This window comes from Danio rerio, chromosome 21 (assembly GCF_049306965.1).
Source record: "Danio rerio strain Tuebingen ecotype United States chromosome 21, GRCz12tu, whole genome shotgun sequence".
NCBI lineage: Eukaryota > Metazoa > Chordata > Actinopteri > Cypriniformes > Danionidae > Danio > Danio rerio.
In genome coordinates this window covers 10,825,584-10,845,056 of record NC_133196.1, presented here as the reverse complement: position 1 = coordinate 10,845,056, position 19,473 = coordinate 10,825,584, and the positions used below count along the sequence as shown (strand labels likewise).

Sequence of the window (19,473 nt, the reverse complement as noted above, 5' to 3'; positions counted from 1 at the left end):
ACTGAGAAGCAGCATAGACAGCAGCTATAGTTTTTCTTAAGAGGAAATGTTTGACTGACTTGAGCCAAGAAATTGAATTTCTGAAGTGATTGAATGATAGTAATAATCAAATGAAGTGAAATTACAGTGATAAACAATAATTATAGTAATTATTAATTATCTGTTGACATAAACACAAGACCAAAATGCGTTTTATAATATGTATACGTTACAATAAGTGTTTAATAAAGTAAAAATAATATAGCATTATCAATTATAGACGTTCTAATATATAAAAATAAATGTTGCAATTGGTTGATTTTGTAGTTATACGATAAAATATAGTGAAATCTAATCTAAAATGTTAAATTAAGTAATTTGGAAAGATGGAAAGAGGTTTGTTATATTATTTTAGAAGTAATTTAATGTAGTTCTTATTATATTTTCATATATTATTGCAATATATATTAGTAGAATTATATATAATATAATGATTTATTGTTCTATTACATTAAAATAAGCATTAAATGTGTTGATTTTGTAATTGATAGTTTTTTGTAGTTGATTTTATAACAAATAATAAAAAAAATTAGGAGCAGTTTAATATAATTGATTTTATTTATTTATTATTACTGTTGTTGCAATATGCTATATATACTATAGATATATAAATAATTATAGAAAGTATAATTATCTTATTGTTATATTAATTTATTGTACTTATTTTATGTTACTATATAATAGTAACTTATACTACATATAGGAACTTATATTTATTATTATTATTATTTATTATTTACTAAATAAAAATACACACATGCTTATCAGCTTTAATCAATTATTATTATTATTATTTTTTTTTATTTATTTAATTTTATTATTAATTAATTAAATTATTTATTTATTTATTTATTTATTTATTTATTTATTTATTTATTTATTTATTTATTTATTTATTTATTGCTTTTATCAATTTATTTTTTGGAAGATGTTGTGTTTGGAGATTGTGTTTACTGTTAGTCCCCGAGTCATGGTAACATTTATTAGGTGAGTCTGGAGTGCTTTTATCAGGGTTGAGACCTTCAAATCTAATCTAATAAAAAATAAAGCTCTTTTGTTTAAAAACTGAGCACTGACCAATGAAATGTTTTCCATGTGCTCTTCATACTTTCTCAGTGCTTTTGAGGACACTAAATGTGCCTGATTGTAAAGTTTTCAGTCACGCTTTTTCCAAATTTCCACACTTCCACCATCCATGCTGATAAACTTGGATTTGCTTATTTATTTAACCCAAAGGCCATCCTTCAAAATGCTAAAACACAAGAGGTCAGATAAGATGATTTGCATGCGTGTTTATACCACAAGCGCACAGGATATGAATATTTTTTCTCTTTAGAGACTCCCTCAGCACATTTCTGAACTCCCATCAGCCCTCATTACGATGGAAATCATCTGTAACACAGTTTCCACAGTTCACTATGATAATACCACATGCAGCATGCCTGAGAATATGAAGATTAGTTTAATGATGTCATGATGACACCATTCCCTGGATGCATATTGCATATTGCTCGTTATTAGTTTATGTTAGTAAATTACATTAAAGCATATACATATTTTTGCTTTAAAATGTTAGGCATTAAAATATGAGGCATTTTTGCACAGTTTGCACACATTTCTAGCATAAAAATTCTCTGGATGAAGTTGGGTTCAAAATTTGTGTGTTTTTTATGTCTCAGAGGCAAAGCAGATCTGTTTATAATCGTTTTATAATTCTTAAAGGGCACTTATTTTACCCCTTTTTACAAGACAAGCCTTTGGTGTCTCCAGAATGTGTCTGTAAAGTTTCAGTCCAAAATACCCATCAGATAATTTATTATGGCCTCCAGAATCTGCTCATTTTGGTGTCTGAGTACATTGTACCTGTTTTTGTAGCCCGTGGCTTTAAATACAAATTTAGCTGCTTCTCCCCGCCAACGGTTCCCACGTGCGTGTCTGCTTCTCCTGTTATGTCAGATAAACAGCAGCCAGTGATAGAGACAGACACATATGAAGCTGAAATACAGCTTATTAGTTAAAAAAAACAAAAAAAAGTAAGTTTATTTGATGTATTTGTGGCGGAGTCTATTCAAGCCTTTCTGAAATGATGAGTCACACACGAATGCCGTTTGCAGTACACTAACGCATATACTGTATATGCGTGTTTTTCTGACACCATGCAGCCATGGTTATTGTAGTGGTTAAGAATTAGATAGCAATTTTAAACATGCTTTGTTTTAAAAACTTTTTAAACTTATTAAACTGATAAAAATCACAGAGTTATAACAAATATTTTAATCCCAGTTTATTTGCAAAAAAACTTGCATGTTATGATTGAAACATGGTGCCTGTCAATCAATTTGGTGGGCGGGGAAAAGTCCACTCCATGTCACGTTGCAGTAGGCCTCAAAATCAATGGGATTTGGGTCCTATTTTAACTTCAGGAGATATGTTGGGTTTATATCACTCCAATATGACTGTCGACACACTATACCTACACACAGTACTGTCCAAACAGTTTATAAAAGTCATTATAAGTTCCCTTTAAATTACTGTAAACACCCAGGGACAAAATAAATGTTGTTTGTAGAATAAAGTAATCAGTTATATTATGTAATTTTTCATTTATTTATTTATTTTGAGAAAAGGGACTTTAATATGTTTTTTAACAAAAAAATTCTTAACTGCGACACAAGAAATGCTTTATGTATATTTTAAAATGTTTTCTTTCCATTAGCGAGAAAACACACACACACACACACACACACAAAACCGCCGATAAATCAAAAAATCTTATTTTTTTCTGCAGCGTTTTAAAATAAGATGAAATAAACTTGTATAACTAAATTTACAAGAGTTTGGATTTTTTATAATCTTTTTCCCTTTGTGAATGTTCATTTTTAGATCCTCATACTCACAGAAGATACAACAGTGACTACAGCTCGTCCAGTGAAAGCCCTTCGGTGACATCATCAGACCCCGACTACAGACAAGGTGACATTATATGTAAAATAGAGACAGTTGAATCAGATGACAAATCTCAGTCACAGCATTATATTTTTTTACAATCTATTTGTCTTTATATAAAACTGATCTATAATAATTAAACATTTTTATCTTATTAGTCTCTGCAGGGTGTATGAAATATTTTTTGGTCATATTTTGCTCAAGCAACATCTTGTTATGCTATTTATATATTATTTATTTATAGATGTTGATTCTGTGAGAGTCTATGTCCCTTCTGCAACATCTGATTAATTAATAATGATAAGATACTTTAGAAATGATATATACTTTAGCATTTTAGATTTGAAAAAGATAAGTATTAAAAAACTGTAAAATAATATATAATAAAATTAATTAAATGTAATATAAATTATATAAATAATAATTTTATCTATTTATTTATTTACTATATATTTATCTATAATTTTTTACATTTCTTGAATGAAAAAAGAAAAGTATTATACATCTAAATGTAATATAATATATAATAAAATTAATTTTATATTATTTAAATTATATAAATGCATTTTTTATTCAGGTATTTATATTGATTTTTTTTATTTATTTACTATATATTTATCTAAAATTTAACATTTTAGAAAAAAAATATTATAAATCTTAATGTAATATGATATATAATAAAATTAATTTATATTTTATAAAAATATAAATAATGATTTTATTTATTTCTATATAGACTATTTTATATATTTAATTATTTGTCAATAATTTTAGCATTTTAGAAATGAAAAGAAAATTATTATATATCTTAAATGAATAAAATATTTAATAAACTTTAATATATATTTAAGTCCTAATATAATATAAAATATTTTTTTAATAATTTAATTTAAATAAAATAAAACAACAAATACCAAAAAAAGTCAAATGTAATTTAAAATAATACTAAAATGACATTAATTTCCATTAAGGCCAATGTAATTCATAATTATTGAGTTACTTTGATTAATGAGAACATTTATGAATGCAATCAGAGTTTTCACATCTTATAATTCTGTGGCACTTTAGATTATATACAGGTTAAAAGAAATGTGTTGATTTGGATATTAGTGCACCATGCAAAGCTTATGCTTGACCTGCATTAATTTCACCTCTTACTTTCATCCACAAACAGCCAAGAAGTCTGAAGATTTGAGGCGTTTTAGCTCTCAGGTGGGCCTGTCGGATCATGATGGTGTTTCACTCAGCGGTTCACAGAGACACAGGTATTCCCTCTTTCTTCTCTGTGTTGATCAGTCAAGCATGTCCTCTCTTTACTGACCTCTTCAGTTTTGGACCCCAGCCTGAGTTAATGATAATCTAAACCCTTCCGGAGTTCATTTCCTCTCTTCTTTGCTGAAGTTTAGTTCTGGTTACAAAAACTATACCTTCTGTGCATGTCTCTGTGTGTTTGTGTGTTTGTGTGTTTGTGTGTGTGTGTGTTTGTTTGTTTGTTTGTTTGTTTGTGTGTGTGTGTGTGTGTGTGTGTGTGTGTGTGTGTGTGTGTGTGTGTGTGTGTGTGTGTGTGTGTGTGTGTGTGTGAGAGAGAGTGTTAGAGTGTGTGTGTGTTAGAGTGGGTGTGTGGTTTTTCTTGTATTTTGGGGACAAAAATTATTCTTAGAATGATCTATAAATTGTGAAATCTCCCTATTGGGATGTCCTTAAAGGTAAAAGTGATGTAAATATTTTTGCCTCCCACAAGTACGAGTAAGGTTTGGATTACTGTGTGGTTTAATCTGCTGTCAGTGTCAGTCAAAGCTTCAGTAAACTTCTGAAGTAAACATTACTTCTTTTTGTCATTTTCTTTTTTACATTTATTAGTTTGTAAACCCACAATACTAATGTTTTACCTTCACAAGAATCAAGAAGTCAATATTTGGTGGAATGACCCTGATTTTCAATAACAACAAATGAATATATTGATTATTCTCATTCTCATATTGTTTTCTGAAATAATAATAAGCTCTAAAAAATGTATTGAATGTTATCAGAGCTTTATATAATAAAAGTAATATTTAACATTGCACTCAAACTTTCAAGTAAATTAACTAAATTGAAAAATTTAGTAAAGTGTATTCTAAATTATATTCGGTCTAATCTAAGGAAAAACGTACACTGCCTTATTTAAATGTTCTGCAATGTATATTGTGATTTTTCTCAAGATAACTTAACCCTTTAACCACCAAGAAAAAAAAAATGATTGCATTTCTTAATAAATGTTGTTAGTTACACACTCAATGCATTTTTTTTCAACACATCCCATACTTTCTAAAATATCAACCTCTACCATATGATTGATATCTTGGTATTTTTGGTAAAAGAACCAGAATTAATGCATATACTATGAACAATTTGAAAATATAAAGACGTGAAGTATGTCATAAAATATTTCAGATTCTCATTTAACATGGTTTCTTTTTCAGGTTTCTTTTTCAGATTTTTTTTTCAGGTTGTAGAAAGTATAATGCTTATAAGTGTATAGAAAGTGTTTTAAATATGATTCCTGGTAGTTAAGGCATGGACATTAAAATCTGTGTTTTGCATTCTAATATCCTACAGTTTTCCATTGTTTTCTGCCTATTGGTGGATTTTATCCTGATCATTAATCCCCCAAAGTCTGTATATATTGTAAATATTACCATAGGAATGAGTCAGTGATTCTACTGCTCCCCCTGCTGGTTAACCAGATGAACTACTCTCCTCTGTGATGCTGCGTGGCAACCTTTGCCAGGTGCTACTCTTGGGTAGAGCAAGTTTTGGGGCAGAGTTCAGTAAATGATTCCCTTAAGGGTGCCCGAGGCCCTGAGCCACGCCATACGTCACCCATGGCAACCAGATGGCTCTTCTATTGGTTGGCTTACCTCCAGTGTGCTGACATAATACGTAATGCTTCACAATTATTCTCTAAACTGTGTTAGCTGTCTAATACATCATATTATTCTCAATTTTGAGAGATTTATTTTTACAGTAGGTTTGGATATTGAATTGATGCAGATTTTTTTTTTCATTACAAAAACGCTATTGATTCTAACAAAATGAAATAAGATGTAATGGAAGTAAGCAGTTTTACATAATTGATAAATACGAGTTATGAATATGTTTCATAATTTAATGCTTGATTTGTGATTTGAATAAGAATAATAAAAGTAATTCCAGATAATAAAAAAATTGAACAGAATATGACAATCCAAATCAACAAATTCAGACTAAATAGGGTTTGTGGATTTAGTTCACATTGAAATCCGTTTATGAATCTTGCACTGTGAATAATACACATATAATGTTATCTAGTTGAATGTATTTGAATTGAATGTATTTAAAGTGATTTCAGTTTAGATTGAAGTCACTTCATGAGTTTTACACTGAATAATCTAAAGATAATGTGATTCAGATCACATGAATTAAGATTGAATGTAAAGTTTAATCTGAGTTTAGTCCACTGAATTATCTTTATAAACTTTACAGCGAATAGTTACAACATAATGTAATCTATTCTGAATTCATATTGAGCATGCTTTAAGTGAATTCAGTTCAGACTGAATGCATTTTACATTGCCAGTATTCCAAACCTAATGTAATCCAGTACATGTACTGAATGTGTGCTGAATTCAGTGTTCATATACATGTATACATTTTTTTTTTTTTTTATGGATAATAAATAAATGTCAACTAAATTTAGACTGAATCCTGTATATGTCAAAATTCTCTAAATAGACTGTACCATTCAGTTTTTTTCCTTTGTTTTTATGTGTTTAGACTCTTTGAAGGAGGTCAGGATGAGCTGTCGGGCACAGAACTTCTGATCCAGCGCCAGGAAGAGTTGCACAGGCTCCAGGCCCGGATGTCCAGAGCCTCCGTCTATCCCGGCGAAGACCTGGCAGAACCCCTTCACAGCAGTCCCGTGGAAGCAGGCCTTCATCCACGCAAATCTAAAGTAACGCATTACAGCTGAATTATGTAAATAATATAAAAGTTACGGTGTTAAGCATGGTCTGTATTCAGATTGAATTCACTTCATGCATTTTACATTTTGAATAATCCAAAATGCATTCAGATTGACAACTTTTCTCAATGTATTATAGAAGTCATAGCGTTGATCGCTGAACTGAATTCAGATTATATTCACTTTATAAATTATACAATGTGAATAATTCAAAGATAATGTAACAAATTAATCTGAATTTGGATTTAGTTGACTTGGCATCATTCACACTATATATTTCAGGATGTTTTACACAAGTTACACATTTGATAGCATAATTTACAATAAATTCAGTTCATGCATTTTACATTGTGAATTATCCAAAATGCATTCAGATTGAATCTAGTTTCACTATATTGTTTCTTGATCCATTATACAAATCCTAGCGTTAATAGCTGAACTGGATTCAGATTAAATTCACTATGAATTATACAATGTGAACAATCCAAAAGTGATGTAATGCAGTTGATCTGAATTTGGATTGACTCTCCTTTAGCTTTGCATCATTCACACTAAAACTTTTCATGATGTTTTATACAAGTTACACATTTGATAGCAGGATTTAGATTCAGTTCAGCTGCAGTTTACATTGTGAATAATCCAGAATATATTTAGATTGAATTTAGTTTCACTATAACTTTTCTTGATGCATTTTTATAAATAACAGCATTGATAGCTGAACTAAATTCAGATTAAATTCACTTTATGAATTATTTATTGTGAATAATCAAAATGTAACTTAACACAGTTAATCTAAATTCGGATTCACTCTACTTTAGCTTTACATTATTCTCATTATAAATATTCATGATGCATTTTACAAGTTACACATTTGATAACAGAACTTACTTTAAATTTATTTGCATTTTACATTGCAAATGATCCAAATCTGATGTAATAACCCAGTTCATCAGAGTTTGGATTGACTTTTCTTTGCGTCATTCAGACTCGAATATAACGAAGTATTTATGTTCTGAACATGTTCACTCATGTTACAAATCACAGTAATCAAGTTTGAATTGTTTTGATGTGAAGCTGAAGGAATCTGAATCATGAAGTCAACTGAATCATGATTTAATTTAGACTGAATTTGATTTATACATGTTACGGTGTATATATTTTACTGTACATGTTACCTACGCAGGATCAAGTAATCCAGTTAAACTGATTTTAGATTGGATAGGCTTGAAGTGAATCCTTTTCAGACTTCATCCAGACTAACAGAATCCAGTTTATCTGAGTTCACATTGAGTTCACTTTAGCTGCGCATCATTCCAACTATACCTACTCATACTCGTATTCAAACGCAAGGTACATAAGATGGAGAAATCAATATTAATTATGGTGACCTTGAATTCAGTGTAAGCAAGTTTTATTGTGAGTGATGAAAAGATAAAGTAATTGAAGTGGAATTCAAATGATACTTTATATAGCAAAGGTTGTTCAATTTGAAAACAGTATAACAAAACCATGCTCTGCTTACAGTAATGTTGAACGTTTTTATAAATTAATTTATTCATTTGTTAATTAATTTAATCATATCATTTATACATTCTTGTAGAATTTGTTTGGCCCTGAGTTTGTGAGGATGAGCAGCGAGCCAACTGTGGTATTAACCGTGCCTTCATCAATAATGGTAAGACAGCTACATGGCTTTGCTTTATACTGTTACATATTAGTGTATATACAGTATGCATGGACTTTTCTGCATGTTTTGACAGAACAAGCGTGGGAAGGTGGAGGAGAGTCAGAGGAAGGTTGGGGTGGTCTTACTGAATGGTCAGAAGCTGGAGCTGTGCTGTGATGTGAAGGCGGTCTGCAAGGATGTCTTGGACATGGTCGTAGCTCATATTGGATTAGTGGAACACCATCTCTTCAGCCTCGCCTATCTTAAAGGTGCATTAAACATCTTCCTTTAACATAACGTGAAAGAAAAAAAAACATAAACAAAATTTGAGCAATTCATCTGGACAATCTGTTGTTGGCAGCTAAAAAAAAACTCATGAAATGTGCTTATATTGCTCTTTCACTCCTCTTAGTATAACCTCAAATAGGACTAAGCTGTAACCTTGAAAAATATAACAGATCAGAACAGATGTATCACAATATAAAACAATTTCTTTAAATTAAATATTTAAAAAAAAAAAAAAAAAAAAAAAAATATATATATATATATATATATATATATATATATTTATTTATTTTTTTATTTATTTTTTTATTTATTTTTTTTTTAAAGAATTTTAAAGCATATACCAGAAATCTACTCACTCATATGTGATCATGTTTCTCAATTTACCTAGCATTTCAGGGCAAACGTTTGATTAAAAATGTAGAAATATTAATATAATATAAAACACTTAAAAAAAAAATAAATGATTACAGGTCCAACATAAAAATAACACATTTTAAATATCACTAAATAAAATGCAAAATGCAAACGTTGTGCTTTCAAGATGACAATTTTCTCATGATGCTGTAATATTGTGCTTATATGAAAAAGTATTGCCGTAAACAATGTATTTTGTTGCACCATGAAATAAACAATAGAACATAATATGTATAGACTTTTTATTTTGTCCATACTATATATATATATATAGTCATATTGCACAGCCATAATTGTTAGAGAATTCAAATTAAAATGAGGAACCTTTACGAAAACATCAGGGCCATTTAAATGCACATCTGAACCATATCCAATTCCATTCCTATACTGCCTCCTTTCATTTTTCGTGTGCCGTTCAATCTGATAAAAAAAACAACTAAATATCTTTGTAAGAGAGGTTGTTTCCTACACTATTTTGTTCATTCATCATTCATTTTTAACCGCTTTTCCGGGGCCGGGTTGCAGAGGCAGCAGTCTTAGGAGAGAATCCCAGACTTCCCTCTCCCCAGACACTTCCTCCAGCTCCTCTGTGGGATCCCGAAGCGTATCCAGGCCAGCCAAGAGACATAGTCCCTCCAGTGCATCCTGGGTCTTCCCCAAGGTCTCCTCCTGGTGGGACAAGCCTGGAACACCTCCCTAGGTAGGCTTCCAGGAGGCATCCGAAACAGATGCCTGAGCCACCTCAGCTGACTTCACTCAATGTGGAGGAGCAGCGGCTCTACTCTGAGCTCCTCCCCGGTGACAGAGCTCCTCACCCTGTCTATAAAGGTGCACCCTGCCACCCTGTGAAGGAAACTCATTTCGGCCACTTGTATCTGAGATCTTGTCCTTTTAGTCATGACCCAAAGCTCATGACTGTAGGTGAGATTAGGAACATAGATTGACCGGTAAATTGAGAGCTTAGCCTTTCGGCTCAGCTCCTTCTTTACCACAACGAACCGGTACATTGACTGCATTAATGCTGCCGCTGCACCATTCCACCTGTCAATCTCACGTTCCATCCTTCCCTCACTCATGAACAAAACCCCAAGGTACTTGAACTCCTTCACCTGGGGTAAGGACTTTACTCCAACCTGGAGATGGCAAACCACCTTTTTCCAGTGGAGTACCATGGCCTTGGAGGTGTGGATTCTCATCCCAGCCGCCCCTGAGACGCCCCTTAACAGCACCTCTGACCCCATACTCCCACAGCAGCCTCCACAGAATGCCACGAGGGACCTGGTCGAATGCCTTCTCCAAGTCAACAAAACACATGTGGACTGGTTGGGCATATTCCCATAAACCCTCGAGCACCCTGGTGAGGGTATAGAGCAGGTCCAGTGTACCTAGGCCTGGACCAAACAGCATTGTTCCTCCTGAATCCTTGGTTCAATGGTTGAACCTAGAACACTATTTTGTGTCTTTCTTAATTTTATTATTATTATTTTATTATTATTTTAATTTTTTCATTGTTTGTTAAGACTAAATGAAAGCGGCATGCTGCATTGATTTATTTCTCATCAAACCTCCTTCAGTTAATTTCCTCTTTTTCAAATAATATTTAGGAAATGACCTGTTCGTGTACACTCTGAAATTTGATTAGGAAGTATTTAAATATGACAGAATAAATTATTTTGTTGTACTTCATGACTAATGAACATGGCTGCCTTGTCTCCACAGAACATCCATTAAATCCTCCGACTCATTTTTAAAAATGCAAATCAAACCTTGTTATGATTTATCATAACTTGTTATGCTGCATGCAACTCCTTTAGAGTGATCTGTTTATTTTTTATTTTTTCTCCTTTTTCTAGATGACGAGTTCTACTTTGTTGAATCTGATGCCAAACTTTCAAAAGTAGCACCTGACGGTTGGAAGGACGACCCTAAGAAAAAGAAAACGGATGTCATTTTTAATCTCTTTCTGCGGATCAAGTTCTTTCAGGACGACGTCAGTTTGATACAGTAAGAGCTGTCTGGAGGTTTCAAAATAATGCAATAAAACAATACATTTCAGTCGTTATTGTTGAAAGAATTTCACCACGGTTGTATTCATTGTTTGTTGTTACAGTTGTAAGTACATTATATTATATTATATTATATTATATTATATTATATATATATATATATATATATATATATATATATATATATATATATATATATATATATATATATATATRTGTATATATATATATATATATATATATATATATATATATATATATATATATATATATATATATATATATATATTTTATTATTTAATATTTTATTATATTATATTTTTATTAAATTACATTATATTATATGATATTATATTTTTATTATATTTTATTATATTATATTTTATTATTTTATATTTTATTATAATACATTATATTATATTTTTATTATATTATATTATATTTTTATTATATTATGCATTTAAACTGGGATTTATTAATGCAATGTAATGCTGAAAGTAATTGTGTCAAATGGGCAATCCGAAATTATACCTATGTGAATTTATTTGCATGCAAATGGTTGAATCTATGCACCAATAAATGTGTTTTCTAGTAATTCAAATGAATATTGTTTTCTTTTAGACACACGATGACCAAACACCAGTACTACTTGCAGCTGCGGAAGGATATTCTAGAGGAGCGGGTTCGCTGTGACCTTGAAAATGCCATGATTTTGGCATCTTTGGCTCTGCAGGCCGAGTTTGGGGACTATCAGACTGAGGTACAAATGACATTGAAATATTGTGCCGTTTTCTTTGATTGTTTTTGCTTTTTAGTTTCTTTTAGTATTGTTTGTTTTATTTTTTTTTTTGTTTATTTTCATTTTTGTTTAGTTTTTTCGTGTTTTAGTTAGTTTTAGTTTTAGTTTTGTTTGTTTTTGTTTTTAGTTTATTTTAATTTGTGTGTTTTTGCTTTTTCGTTTCTTTTACTTTTTTTTTGTATTGTCCTTTTATTTTAATATGTTCAATGTGTGTTTACCGTGTAATTTTCTGATTTTGTTTTTGAAATATCATTGTGACAGTAAAAAACGCCTTACATTATGCATTATTTATTTTTATTTGTATTCAATTTCAGTTTGTAATGTACATTTTTAGTAGCATAAGTTTGTATTAAATATTTTATTTATTTTATTTTATTTACTTATTATTTTTCTTATTTATTTAAAATGTATTTATTTAATTTTAAATGTAAGTTTTTTTATTAACTTTTTTTAACAAATCTGGACTATGAGGAAGAGCTTTTCACTAAGATTATTAGAGTCAATCTTGACCATCTTACCTCAGTACATGTTTTCTCCATATTCCATCAGCTTCATGGAAAGACATATTTCCGGACAGAACACTACCTCCCTGCTCCAGTTCTAGACAAGATCGATCAGACCACCATTAAAGAAGAGCTACCCAAACTCCACAGCTCATACTACAACGCTTCAGAGCAGGAGGCCGAGCTGGAGTTCCTCAAGGTCAGGACTTAAACCAAACACATCAGTCCCATCACTAAATTCCTGATTGGCCAAAATTACAAAATTGACTCAAATAAAAGTAGATTGCTGCAGTCTGCTTCCCCTCAGATTCTCTTGATTAAAGCTTTTCAGATCTGAGCAGTTGCAAGATCTCCTCTACGTTAGATTTCAACTCAGCAGTTCGTCTTTGCAACTTCTCATGAAAAACATTTCCACAAGTCAAAGCTGAGCTGCTATATATCTCACTGCATACATTATAGTGTGTAACCAAACCTCATTTTTAAATAATCCAGCAAGTCATTCATAGTGCGTCACTAACTTAATTCATGACTGAATGAGTCTATTTGAATGAATACAAATAAACGATTCAGTGACAAAGACTTGGCGCCTCCCACTGGCAGTTTTTGTTTTTATTTAATGTATTGTTTAAAAGTTTTCATTCATTCATTCATTTTCCTTCGCCTTAGTCCCTAGTCTCTTTATTCATCAAGGGTCACCGCGGCGGAATGAACCGCCAACTTGTTCAGCATATGTTTTACACAGCAGATGCCCTTCCAGCTGCTACCCAGTACTGGGAAACATCCATACACACTCATCCACACTCATACATTATGGCCAATTAAGTTTATACAATTGATGTATAGTGCATGTCTTTGGGGGAAACTGGAGCACCCGGAGGAAACCAACACAAACACAGCAGAACATGCAAACTCCACACAGAAACGCCAGTGCTAACCACTGAGCCACCATGTCACCCCATTTAAATGGTTTACACAATGTAATATATTCTACATTTTGGATTTAAATAAATATAAATTTAATATAAAATACATACAGATTTACATATTTAGAATAAATAAATGACATTTAAGACAGTTTTTCTTAGAATACATTACTTTGAGTACTATCACAAATAGAGTTGAGTTGACATTATTAGTACCCGTAGGTAGATTCTTTTTGTTTGGCATAAGCCCCGTCCTCCTTAGTTACTGTTGCTACGCCTGTCAAGCTTTCGTGCCTGGCAGCCTTTTATATGTGTGTGTGCGCCGTTGTCAGACATTGCCAGGGATATAATGTCATTTTTGGCGAACAGGTGAGATATCCGAGAAAGCCAGACAAAAAAGAACTGCAGTATGCATTAAAGGGGTATATTCACGACATAATAGGCAGCTGATTAGAGAATAATTCAATCAAAATTGAAGCTAGCTTAGCCTAGCTGTCTCATATACTGACCATTCAACAGATTAGCTCATGCTCAGCATGAGAGGTGAAATTTAAAAATAATCTAATAATAACAAATTAAACCGTGATTTCTCTATTTTTAGCCAAAAAGCCTGATAGATTAAGTGTTGTGGAAACGAGGAAACACGCATGGACAGTGCTTCTACATAGTTCATCCATAGAAAGAGCAGTCAGAAAGGGGAAATCGGTGGATTTGTGCTGAATATTAGCATCATTGACCCATAAAAATGTACAGTAAGTTACCTATTACTGTCACTATGTTTGTGTACTCTTTATAAATGACTGGAAAACAGCTGCGGGTAAAGTATATTGATCGCAAGTGCTCAGTTTGTGATTATACCTTGTTCTGTTGATTTGTAATTTCAAATATCCGTAGATGGAAATAGTTCAGTAAAGTTAGCAACAGATTCGCAGATTAGTATTTTCCGGATCAATAACTCATGTCATTATGACCTATATTCGCTATTAGTATGACTATGGCGAAGGTTTAAACGGATCAGTGCTCATAATATCGAGCGAAAAAAAGAAAAAGACAGCTGTGAAACATAACCTGCTTTGTATTTTTGTAGGAAACACAGTTTAGATCTGTTTAGGGTAAGAGGTGTGTGAGTTATTCCCGTCAGTCTGTCACTGAATGTGTTAGGAATATCAAAACAAAACCAACTTAGCTCCGCTCCTTAAGTGCCCCTCACACAGCTTGATCCACGCTGGCATTTCTCCTCTTGGGTTTTTAGTTTTGAAAAAATAAAAAATTCCACTATCCCGTCCAAACTTTAATGATACCGGGTATCCGATTTGCACAATCCATATGCACTCGCTCAAAAGCTTGACCGAGCCCCTGCGCGTAGCTACAGTTGCTTAGCCACGATTGGTGGGTGGCGGTTTTTGGGTGTGGCTTAGCGAAGGGTCAATTAAATCACACATATACATACCCACATATACACATACAAAGTGCCTTATTAAAAGATTACAATTTTTCAGAGCAACAATAGATGATTTCTATTTAAAAAAAAAAAGTTGTTCTACTAAAAAGCATCTGAAACCTTCGATAGCACCTGAGAAATACAAATCTATGTGTAAATATGTAATTTATTGCTGTTGTAAAATCCTGTGAATGTTTGAAAATGCTTAAAGGGGACCTACTTTGCAAAAATGACTTTTATCAAGGGTTTAAACACAGTTGTGTTGCAACAGTGTGTGAATAGAGTCAGCATAGAGTCAGCCTCTAATGGTAAATCTTAATAACTTTTTTTTTTTTTTTTATAATCACACTTGATAAACACTTTGATTTGACATTCTCTCTTTGTACATGTCATCGGGGGAGGAAAATCTCTCCCTCATCAGCATAGACAGCTCTGAGTGAGAAGCAGCAGTCTGCCATTAGAGCTTTCGCACCGTACCTGCAGCAGATAATGTCAGCGACTGAGAGGCGTTATAAATGTTAATTTTTAGGATGCTTTTAAATAAGAGGTCTGGGAGCATCTCTTTTGAATATACCAAAACAGCACATTCTGGATCAAAGCCTGAAAGAGGGAAGTTTCAGGGAGTTATAACAAAATATTTGTTGGCTATTTAGTGCTTAAACTTTACATGCACACTCTAGGGACATCAGAGACTTATTTTACATCCTGTTAAAAACCGGCATCCCCTTTAAATGTGACTTTGTAAAAGGACTCTGTGTCTGTTATGTGCAGGTGTGCCAGAGACTGCCTGAATATGGAGTGCATTTCCACCGTGTGCTTCCAGAAAAGAGATCTCTGACTGGCATCATGCTGGGCATTTACTCAAAGGGTGTCCTCATCTTCGAGGTGTTAAATGGAAATCGAACCCCTGTGCTAAGGTTCCCCTGGAGGGATACTAAGAAGATCTCTTTCACGGTAAGATGTTTATGTTTGGTGGAAATCACAGTTCCTGGAAAAAGCCAGGGAGGCTGAGACTCACATGCAGGCCTTCGGTGTTTGCTATCATATGTTTTTTTTTTATTATTTTTTTTTATATATTGCAGAAAAAGAAGATTTGCTTGCAGAACACTTCAGACGGGATCAAACATCTGTTTCAGACGGACAGTCAGAAGACCTGCCAGTATCTACTGCAGCTGTGCTCGGCTCAGTACAAGTTCCACCTGCACATGAAAGCCAGACAGAACAACCAGGAACTGCAGGAGCTGGGTGAGAAATAATGAAAAACATGTTGGCACCAATAGGCTAGCAGACACAATGCACTCTGGTGATCACAGTGACCCAAGTTCAATTCCCGGCTTGAGGTCATTTGGCGAGCCTTCCCCTTCTCTCTCTGCTCCCCACACTTTCTTGTCAATACTCAGCACTCTCTTATCCATTAAAGGTTAAAAACCTATAACAAGTAATTAAAAAGGATAGACTTTTGGTTTATCCACTTTGGAGCAAGAAAATGATTTCAATAGTTTATATGTTGGAAAGAAAGGTGCAAACTGAGCAGCTTTCACACAATTCTGACTCAAACATTTTAAAAATGTATAGTTTCAGTATGTATTCATATCGGATACATTTTCACAGATGAACAAGGCCTGAATCTGATTTGAGTTAATCGGAATCCATGTGATTTGTTTCTGCTTGCATCCACATGGACCATATGCGATCTGTGCCACATGACAGAAAAAATTCGGAATTGAGTCACTTGAACAGTGCAGTATAAATGCAGCCTTAATGTTTCACCATTTATAAGAATTGTTGAGCACAAAATCAGGATGTTATATTGACGTTTGAAAAATGATCTGATTCAGTCGTGAAGTCCTGCACTATATGATTTCGGTGCGTAATCTCATGAACAGAATATCTCAAAAGGACATCATAATTATTGCAATTACTCAACAAGTGCAGATAATGACCTTTTGGATTAAAAAAAATCTGATAAAACAGATTTAATTATGTAAAACACCAATTATAAATGGTCATAAACTGACAGACTTCCAAAAAAAAAAGCTGAATAAATTAAAGTTCCTGTCAAATGTGCATTGTTTTATTCAATGTTTGATGTAATCACAACGGAAAAATAAAGAGAGAGTAGGACATAGTGTAGCTCCTCCCCTTTTAAATAAACAGCCAATAGTGTTTTGTGTTTATCTGAACTCTGCCAGTGAGAGCCGCTGAGCTCAAGTGCATCTAATTTAAAGGGTCTTTAAGGAGCGGGGCATGTCAGATACTAGAGAGCATTTGATTGGTCAAGATTTGATGAGGTGACGTGACATAAATCATTGATTTATTTATGCGAAAGCGGCAAACTGCAACCTTATGATGTTTATATCGGTTTTACATCTTCTAAACGTGAATTTTGTCGTTTGTTTTGGAGCACACTAGCTAATAAATATCTGTAAAATTAACAAACTGACACTAACTTAAACACTATTTTATTTCAGAGGACCTTTAAAAGTTAGACATAACCATGTACTGTTTTCATATGGAAATTTGGCAAGCTTATTTTCCAACATTAAGAGCAAAACATTAGAACCCACCCCAAGACCCTCTCTTTAAAGCGGTAGAAAGTGGACACAAGAATTAAAAAAACAGACATGAATTGAATCAAAATTAGTCTAAATATTGTAAAAATGGTTGTTCTATTATTCTGAACACTTCTTTTACATGACCCTTACCATCTTTATTTCTTCTGTCACTTCTTCCTCTCAGAGAACTCTCCGCTGAGCAGTCTGCAGTACTCTGATGGGATGGGTGCAGTTAGTCTGTCCCCCAGCTCTGAGCCTGAACTCTACAAGAGGATGTCCTACTCAGAGATGTCCCTCAGTAAGAGCTCATCCAGTCGGGTCTCTGTCCCATCTGAACCGCCCTATCCAGGGTTCAGCAGCAGCTCCAACCCCAGGATGAAGAGCCGTTCCCATCATAACCTGGGCCAGCTGCCAGAGTCGCCAGAGCACAGGATGGTGCCATTCAGTAGCCAATCACAGAGCAGCATGGCCCGATCACAAGTGCTCGCGTCATCACATCAGCGTGCAAATTCAGACACGGGATCCATCGCTGTGGCCAGACAACAAGAAAGGTGATGCATGCATGTGTGTTTTTAGTAAGCAGTTAGATGTTGCGTCTTGTTTTCTGTTTCTTGTGGCCTGTTGCACAGAACGAGTCAAACAAACTCCAGAGTATGTTTTGGTTTGACAAATCGAAACAAATTCAACCTGGTAAAGTGGTTTCACAATGCTTGATACAAACTTTCTTTGTTGACTCAGTTTACCCAGAGTTTGTTATTGACTTTTGGAGTACATTTACTTCTTTTAGTAGCTCTAATGTGGTTTCTCTTACGTCTTTACTAAGTTCTTGTGCTTATCTGCTGGTTCACAATATACCCGTCTCCTCCTTCTGGTTAAATCTAGTTCATTATGTCTTTACACTTCTGTTTTTCTCTCTAATTATTTATTCATGCTTTTGATTTGCATAACGGGACCTTGATATTTCTTCCAACAAATTCTAACGTTGAAAAGTTAACCTTGAATAGATTAAATGAGCAATATCACACGAGTAGCAGTGTGATATGGCTGTATTAAATTTATTAAATGCCTCAAAAGAGGTGATTGTAAAAACCCCTTAGACCACTATGAGTGGATCTCAGAGAACAGTGTAATAGAAAAAGCAGAGGTAGTTCATGACTACTTTAATTAATAATCTAGGGTTAAAATCATGAATGCAGTATTGTTACTGTAAATCTGTATATTAAATATTTATTCCTTACACTGTTAATGCATGCATTCATTGGATCCCTTAACAAAAAAGTGATGTGCATAGCATTGTCCAGCCTATCCTGTGATTTATCCACATGATGAGAATAAATCATCTAACATGCTTCACACTACTTAATCCTAAAATGTGGTATGCTGATTTAACTGTGCTCTCTTTCACTTTGAGGAGAGCAGTTACAGCATATACATGCGCTTCAGATGATCAAATTCAGCACAGTTCTAATAGCAAAGAGTGTCAAAAACTCTATTTCCAAACTTTGAAGAGTTACTTCATCCAAAACATTGATTGTCACATTTTACCAACTCTACTTGTGTTCTTGAACATTACACGAATTGAACTTCTGTGTTTACTAGAATATATGTGCATTGTAAATCTGTCATCAGTCGAGCGGTCTAATCTAAATCAAAGTCTTGTGAAGAGACAAATACACATTAAATGGAGGGATAGAAATCTCTGGTTTCATAAAAAAAGAATTAAAAGAAACCTTGCAGTTAGAAACAGTATAGGAGGTAAGTAAGTTGGCTCGAGTGCCTTAGTGTCCCACCAGTGCTGATATACAGCCATATCGTACTGCTACAAGTGTAATATTTTATTTATACAACAGTTCGACGGCATAATCAAGTATATAAAAAAGAAAATCAAACAGGGAGAGTCTCAAAAACCCT

General features: G+C 33.2%; 1 protein-coding gene across 20 annotated transcripts in view; it reads left to right on the top strand.

Moving 5' to 3' along the window:
* ptpn13 (protein tyrosine phosphatase non-receptor type 13) overlaps positions 1-19,473 on the top strand; it is a 183,746-nt gene that overhangs the window by 86,856 nt on the left and 77,417 nt on the right. For all 20 annotated transcript variants that reach the window (NM_001089543.2, XM_073934787.1, XM_068215907.2 and 17 more), the window contains exons 8-18: positions 2,923-3,012; positions 4,160-4,250; positions 6,781-6,958; positions 8,568-8,642; positions 8,728-8,902; positions 11,189-11,339; positions 11,963-12,101; positions 12,690-12,842; positions 15,779-15,961; positions 16,090-16,252; positions 17,747-18,113. In NM_001089543.2, coding sequence (NP_001083012.2) covers positions 2,923-3,012; positions 4,160-4,250; positions 6,781-6,958; positions 8,568-8,642; positions 8,728-8,902; positions 11,189-11,339; positions 11,963-12,101; positions 12,690-12,842; positions 15,779-15,961; positions 16,090-16,252; positions 17,747-18,113 — 1,765 coding nt within the window. The remainder of the gene's footprint in view (positions 1-2,922; positions 3,013-4,159; positions 4,251-6,780; positions 6,959-8,567; positions 8,643-8,727; positions 8,903-11,188; positions 11,340-11,962; positions 12,102-12,689; positions 12,843-15,778; positions 15,962-16,089; positions 16,253-17,746; positions 18,114-19,473) is intronic.